The 8,109-nt window shown below is 45.6% G+C and overlaps 1 protein-coding gene across 1 annotated transcript in view; it reads right to left on the reverse strand.

The window, feature by feature from the left end:
- Hsd17b4 (hydroxysteroid 17-beta dehydrogenase 4) overlaps positions 1 to 6,989 on the reverse strand; it is a 67,714-nt gene extending 60,725 nt beyond the window's left edge. The window contains exons 1-2 of the mRNA XM_075968679.1: positions 6,798 to 6,989; positions 4,618 to 4,671 (exon numbers count right to left, since the gene is read on the reverse strand). Of these exons, the coding sequence (XP_075824794.1) occupies positions 4,618 to 4,671; positions 6,798 to 6,855 (112 nt within the window). The 5' untranslated portion in view covers positions 6,856 to 6,989. The remainder of the gene's footprint in view (positions 1 to 4,617; positions 4,672 to 6,797) is intronic.
- Positions 6,990 to 8,109: the final 1,120 nt, after the last annotated feature.

An 8,109-nucleotide genomic window follows, 5' to 3' on the forward strand; every position in this document is an offset into this window, starting at 1 on the left:
TTCAAGATCTTTGTTAACCTATGGGGTTCAAGGTCAGCCTGAGCTATGTGAGACCTTGTCTCCAAGAAGGGAAAGAGATCCAGAGCTTGGGCTATAGCTCAGTCAGTAAATGACTTGCCTTGCAAGCATGAAGCCCTGAGTTGGATCCCCAGAATCCACAAGAAACAACTGCGGATGGTGGTGCCCTCGATCCCGGGGCTGGGGAAGCAGAGCCGGGAGGACAGCTGGAGCTTGCTAGCTAGCCTAACCAAGTGCTCTCCAAGCCCATAAGAACCAGCTCCTGATGAGCGGTACCTGAGGGTGACCTGTATGCACGGGAGGGCGAGGGGGGGAACGGACACAACAGAGTTAACACCACATGACAATAGGTGGAACCTGCATTTCTCCCGCTCCCTGGCTCTTCTCTTTCATCACAACGTCAACAGATTTTATGAAGGCAGTGCACAGAAGGTTGGTTCACTGAAACCTAATCTCCTCCAAAGGTCCCACCTCAAAAACATCAAAACACCACTGTGAGACCAGACCTCACCATCTTAACACACACACACACACACACACACAAAACCAACTGGGACTAAATTTTACCACACGAAGCCTTGGAGAACACCCAAATCCTATGCAGTGAATTACTGTAATAGGTTCTGGCTAGTCTCCTTGCTTATACTTGTTTATTTTCATTTTAAAAAAATTACAAAGTATGTGCAAAACAACCAACCCATGTGCCCAGTCATCGTGCCCCTCCACTTCCTTTCCACTCTTGATCTAGTCCAAGATGAGCACCCAGAACAAAGCTTTCATCCCCTAACCAGGACACTTGTGCTGCTCCTCCACGCTCACTCTGCGACCTTTCACCATTCGAATCAGGTCAGAAGCCAACCGTTCCGTGTGTCCAGCCTCACACTAACTCTATGCTCTTGTTTCTGGCTTTTATTCCCTTCAGTGACCCCACCAAGTCCAGCCACACTGACCCCCTTGCTAACTTTAAAACACACCAAACCTGCCCCCAGCCTCAAGAGTATAATTTCAGAGCAGAGGAAATCGCTGGATGGCTAAGACCACACTGCCTATTCTTCCACAGGACCCAAGTTTGATTCCCAGCACCCACATACATGTCAAGTTCCAGAACCCTCTGCAGCTGTAGTCCCTGAGGATAAGGTACACACATGGTGAATGAAACATAAGCAGACAAAACACCCATAACACATATGATGAATGATTTTCAATAAAGAGTGTGATTTTACTTTATCACTGTTAGAAAAGAAACACTCTAGATGCTTGCCTTACCCACCGCTCTCCGAACGTTTTCTCATCAACACAAGAACCAAGACCGCTGCTGTGGTGGTAGAGGCTGGAGGAAGACAAGGCCTCCCAATACCACCAAGGAAGCAAGATCTCAACTCAAGCTGGTGACAGGCTCATGTGGTGCCATGCCTGACGGCCTGAGTTTAATCCCTTAGATCCACCAGCATGGGGAAGGAGAGAACCAGCTCCTGAAGGTTGCTCTCAGACTTCCATACATGCTCCACAGAACACACACACACACACACACACACACACTTTGACTTTTTAAAATTAATTCTTTTACAAGATTTCATGTTGACTTATGAATTCAGTAGAGCTCAGACACACAATGTGTACTTGATACTGAGGTGTAACTCAGTATTCCTATATCTTCTTTGAAGGCCTTAAATTTTTCATCCAAGTTACTCAGTTAATACTACAGATTGGGGAAGTAGGCAGAAAGGGATCGTGTAACTAAGCAGTAGATGGAGATTTCACCTGGTTTCAAGGTCAATCAGTGGATTTGCCTCACGGACTGACTTTCCATCTCTCGGGATCAGGATTGCACAAGGGTGGGAACACTCTGAATGTAGCCCGCAGGGATTTAAACTGTGGTTTACCCATGGCTGTGTAAGTACAGCAAAGAAAGAAGTCATGCCCATCTTAGTTCATAAGACTATAGCTTGACTTGTCCAAGATGCTACTTCCTCGGTTCAAGAGAACAAAACTTTCTGACTTGTCAACTGCAGTTCCTGCTAGAAGCCCTAACTCTTGTCTTTTATGTTCATGATCTCCAGTTAAAGCATAACTCAGAGACCTGGGTGCCGCTATCTGCTGCTCAGTTCCCTGCACCTGCCTCAGACGTGAGCAAAGTTTTACTAAAATGTGCCACTTATACAAAACCAAATTTGGGCTGTTAGAGTGGCAATCCCGTGCACTGGATTACAGCTAACATGGGGTTGATAGAAAGTTTAGAACGAAGCTTATATCTTAGTCAAAATAAAAGAAAATCTTACGCACAAATTTAAACATTCCACAATACTTTATATTTGTATTGTCATGAAATTAGAACGTGTCTTCAATGATGCCCTCAGCTTCAGGCACGGCTCAAGGGTTTGGTCACGGAAGTAAGAGTGGACGAAGAACCACAGCACTTTTGAGCCAGGGTTTCTGGAGCCAGCCACCACAGAGCTCCAACATGTCTTAGGGTTTCTACTGCCGTGATGAAACACCGTGACCAAAAGCAAGAAGGGAGGGGAAGGGTTTATTTAGCTTACACTTTCACAACCAAGTTCATCATCAAAGAAGTCAGCACAAGAACTCAAACAACCTGGAGGGAACCTGGAGGCAGGAGCTGATGCAGAGGCCATGGAGGAGCGCTGCTTACTGGTTTGCTCCTCATCATGGCTTGCTCAGTCTGCTTGTTTTTTTGTTTTGTTTTTTTGTTTTGTTTTTTTGTTTTCAAGACAGCGTTTCTCTGTAGCTTTGGAGCCTGTCCTAGAACTCACTCTGTAGACCAGGCTGGCCTCAAACTCACAGAGATCCACCTGTCTCTGCCTCCTGAGCGCTAGAAAATGCCCTACAGCCAGGTCTTATGGAGACATTTTCTTAATTAAGGTTCCCTCCTGGCAGATGACTTTAGCTTCTGACAAGTACAAAACTATCTAGCACACATCCTTATGTCCCCTCTGAGTAAGAGCTGCCATCTGGGATCACAGTACAGGAACAGCTGAATGGTCATAGAAGGATGGAGTATCCGCCTATCCGAACAAGTCACTCCGATGTAAAACTGTGAACTCATTATAATCTAGCATAAGATGATTTAGATAGGAGACAAGCTACTCTGTTTCTTAGGTCTTATACTTCTTAGGTCCTCTGAGCCAATGAAGGGATATACAACAAGTCTTCCAAGAACAAGATAGCCTGAATCCTAACAATGAACCAGAAGGTTATCAGTGTACAGCGCAACGTGGTGCTAATTAGGAAGGAACATAATGCCTTGGTGGCCCATGAAGTTTCCAGGAAAGTCACAGATGAGAAAAGGTGAGTGGCCATCAGAAAGGGACACTGTATCGAGCTTGGTGTGGTGTTGCACACCTGCAATCCCAGCATTTGGGAAGTTGAGGCAGAAAGACTGCAAGGTGAATACCAGCCAGGGTTAGTAACAAATTCCAGGACAGACTTGGCTAACTGTCTCAAAACTTATGTGTAGTGTGTGTGTGTGTGTGTGTGTGTGTGTCTCTCTGTCTGTCTGTCTGTCTATAGTTTCACAAAAACGGAATCCTGCGTGTGTGTGTGTCTGTCTGTCGCTTCAAAAAGACTGAATCCTGCCAAGTAACACCTAACTAAAACCATCTTTCTGCCACATTTAGCAAATATTTTATTTCTGCTTCCTTGAACTTTCAGCTAGGACTTATCGCAATAGCACAGTAACCACCCATAGGCAATAAGAGAACAAACAGACGTATTGTCCTTGTATATCTGGTCGCTTTTTTGAAATCCAGTACTCATCGTCTGAACTTGACATATTCAAGGTTATAGGAAAGCAAGACCTGACACCCACGCTTATGTCACTGTAGTTTATTCCCCCTCATACTCTGAGAGAGAGCCTGACTGCAGAACCCAAGTCTGCCTGCTGTGAAATTATTTATGAAATAAGATTTGTGATGTGGGGGTGGGTGATGTCTGTGCAATTCTGTGTGCTTGGTTTGTTGTTCTGGGGGTTTGGGGCAGATTGTTTGCTTGTTTATTTCTTAATTTTACCAAGGGCTTCTCCTTTAATCTCTTGTCAAGAGATGAGCTTCTACCTCAAAACGTAACAGTCATTGAGATGGCTCAGTGGTTAAGAGAACCAACTGCTCTTCCAGAGGTTCAATTCTCAGCACCCACATGGCAGCTAACAACTGTCTATAACTCTAAGATCTGACACCATCACACAGGCATACATACAGGCAAAACACAAATGCACATAAAATAAAAATGAGTATTTTTTTAAAAAGTTGCAGCTCATGAGACTAAAGCCAAGAGTCAATGCTTATACCTCTTTATCAATTCTTTTAAATGAGAAAGTCTATAAACACACTTTACTTTAGAAAGTGAGTTAAGCCAGGCATGATGGTGAAAATCGGTAATCTCAGCAAGCCAGGGCTTAAAAAAATAAAAATAAATAAATAAGCAACCTTTAAAAAGGAAAAAAATTAGCCTTGAACTAAAAACCTCTCTGACAGAAGTAAAAACTATGACGTTAAACCATAATTCATTATGCACCAGGAGGACAAAAGGCACCTGTGAAAACTGTGCTTTTGCTGGCAGCTACTAATTAAAAAGACAACTTACCAACCACAAACGCTCCTCTTTCTGCAAAAGCCAGGGCATAAGCTCGGCCCAGTCCTAATCAGAAACAAAACAAAGAGAAAAAAGTTGCAAAATATTAGCATAATTATTTTAGTCCATGAAACTTGATCTCCATCTTAAAATAACAAGTTAGCAACTGGTTACAATTGCAGATGGCATCTTCATTGGTACTCTCAACGTCCTCTCTTCTGACTGCAAAAGATAGAAAGTTGGAGCCGCTTTTGCTGGCCTGCTTTCCCTAGAATTCCCTAGCATCCTCCCCGGTTGCTCAATGCCAAGTGTGAACTGGAGACCATCACTAGGTGGATTTTCATGAAATTTTAAAAGTAGAAATGACAGCCGGGCGGTGGTGGCGCATGCCTTTAACCCCAGCACTCTGGGAGGCTGTGAGTTCAAGGCAGGTTCCAAAACTACACAGATAAAACCTGTCTAGGGAGGGAGGGAGGGAGGGAGGGAGAGAGAGAGAGAGAGAGAGAGAGAGAGAGGAGAAATGACACAGATACCTTATTATTACCAGTGCTCCAGCACCTGCTGCTTAAGAAGCTGCTTCTCCTGAAATATCCTCGTATTTAAAAAACCCGAGCCTAAAGAGGTAACTTCTTTTTTAAAAAAATATTTATTTATTATGTACACAATATTCTGTCTGTGTGTATGTCTGCAGGCCAGAAGAGGGCACCAGATCTCATTATAGATGGTTGTGAGCCACCATGTGGTTGCCGGGGAATTGAACTCAGGACCTTTGGAAGAGCAGGCAATGCTCCTAACCACTGAGCCATCTCTCCAGCCCCCAAGAGGTAACTTCTTGATCTGGTCTCCTAATCCTTGGGCATCAGCTTCCATACTTCAGGTCCCTGATGTCCTAGGCTACTTAGACTATGACAGAAATCCAGCAACAGATCAAAGGGATGACTTCCAAAACCCCACTTCAAACGCAAATGCTTCTGCTGAATTCTTTACCGTTCTAAAACATCCAGTGATTTCTACAACCTGTGCTGAACCTTGAATATCCAACTGCCAACTTCAAATCATTTTAACTCTAAATTTGAGAGACTAGCAAGAAGAGACGAGCTTTGGGGAACCAACCAGCAAGAAGATACTTGTCTGGCTTAAACGTCTTTAACTTTTTTTTTTTCAATTTTAGTTGCTAAGGGGAGAAGCTTAGCAAGAAATTTATATTTGGAGTAAACTGATAAATACATATACAAATGAACCAAAATGGATAAATTAATCAGACTTTTCCCAGTGTTGGTGGCAGACATGGGTAATGACAGCCCCTGGGAGATGGAGGGAGGAAGCTGAGGAGTTTAAAGCCAGCTTGGGCTAGATGAGACCCCCACCTCTTTAATAACAACTGGTGCAAAAGAGCCCCTTTACCTATAAGGGTGAGAGATCAAAGGTTTAAGTCGATGCACTACACACGGAGGTTAGAGGCCACTCACTGCTGTGAAACTAATGGGGAAATTTCACTGCAAAACATCTGTCTACGTGGAGTTGTTTAATTTCCTGTCCTTTAAACTTAGCATTGCTTCGATTACAATTCTCCTAATCTGCAATACAAGACTGGCAGCTTTTCCACCGCCTGACTCACTTCAGAAATGCCTTTGCTCTCAAGTTCTCCTCTCCTCTCCCATTATCCCTGTATCATCCCTCGCCCTTTCACACATTTGAGTTTGCGACCTTTGCCACAAGTCAGGTGAACTTTGGTATGTGGCCCTCTCAACAACCTGAATCACAAGACAGAGGAAAACAAACACTAAACGACCGACTATTCAAAGTCAAGGAGCTGGCAACTCAATCCCTTGGGAGGAAAGCCGGGCCCAAAAAGTCTTTTTAAGCCCATGTGTGACTTGACAGAGGCCTAAGCGTCCAAAGGCAGCAGAACTCACAGTCCATGCCCACACACGAGAGAGGAAGAACTTTTACACAGTTGTGCACCCGGCTACACTGTTGACATCTCTCCCCTGGGAAAGCCGTGGGCCTTGGACGCTCCATCCCGGCTGGGGACTCCGGAGCACCTGCCTGCATGGTCAATGTCCCGGTGCACCCGGTGCCCCTACGTGCTCGGCCCACCCGGGTCCCCCTCGATCCACCACCAGCTCCGCATCCTGCAGCTGCACGCCGCAGCCCTGCCATAGAGACAGTGGGCCCGGCGCGAGGCTCACCTCCCCCGGCGCCGGTGACCAGGACCACACGCCCGTCGAACCTCAGCGGCAGAGCCATGAGTCTAGCCGGCACCAAGCACACACTGGCAGTGCACCCGGGTACGCTCGGCTTGATCAGGACAGCGGGCAAGGAGAGGAGGGGCGGGACACCAGCAAGTCACCCGCCGGTTTCAGGAAGCACACGCCTGTTTCCAAGTGGGCCTGCGTGAGGAAGGCTTGGCATCATGGGAAATGTAGTCCAATACGATTCCTCTTAGAAAATTCGTCCAATAGCATTGGCTTGGAAATTCTTTTAGAAGAAAGCGCCGCCAAGATCTGTGCGGCGAAATGGCTGATTCCGTTCTCTTCTTGCTTATATCTCCCTATACCTTCACAACGCGTTCTGAGTTCAGCCACTGACCTAGATAAATAGTACTTGACTTCCATTCTGGGGAGGCTTTTTGACATAGCCTCTGAAAAATACAGTTATCCTTCACAGCACTGATCAAGACTTCTCAGAGTGTACCCCCCTGGATCTACTATATGAAAATCATTCTGAAACTGTCAAAACGCAGAACCTGCACCCCCACCCCCACCCTCCCCAAACAAAGCGGGACCCCTCCCCCCGAAAAAAAATGAATTGCAGCTAAATGAGTTTAGGATTTACATGTTGGGAACACCCATACAGTGTTTTTTTTTTAAATTCAACAAATATTGGGCAGCTAGACCTTAGAAACAAACTTACAGCTCGGCAAAAAGAAAAAAGGAAAGAAAAAAAAAGGCCAATGTCATTGATAGAGTTAGAGTGCTGGTTAACTTTGAATAGCACTGCAACCTGACAGGACTTGGGAGAAAAGTGTGCTGACAGACGGTGGCAAAATAAAAGACCACTATGCACCCACGGGAGGGGGGGGGGGAGCCTTCCCAAGGAAACGAAACAGAAGTACTGAACCTGGGGTGGGGAGGGGATTGCAGGTAGGGGAAATACTAGCTAGGTTGGGGCAGGAAGAGAATGGAGCCACCAAACTAAAGAGAGGGATGAGATGAGATTTCAGTGTGTGCATTTCCTGCAGAAAATGGTCTTGAGCAGGGCTCCTCCAGATGGTGGTGAGAATCTGCTTATTTACAGAAAGGTCACTTTGTCCTTCTAAGGAGTCTTGAGGAGAGGTGGACAAGAACACATAAAGGGCCAGGGAGGAGATAAAAGAGGGCGGAAGAGGAAACACTGAAGAGGAAAATGTTGGATACATTTTGGACAGAGTGAATAGATCTTTAGGGGCTGTTGGATGTGAGGGGAAAGCAACTGAAAGACATACCCTGCCTTGACAAGCTG

Source organism: Microtus pennsylvanicus, chromosome 4 (assembly GCF_037038515.1).
Source record: "Microtus pennsylvanicus isolate mMicPen1 chromosome 4, mMicPen1.hap1, whole genome shotgun sequence".
NCBI classification, from domain to species: domain Eukaryota; kingdom Metazoa; phylum Chordata; class Mammalia; order Rodentia; family Cricetidae; genus Microtus; species Microtus pennsylvanicus.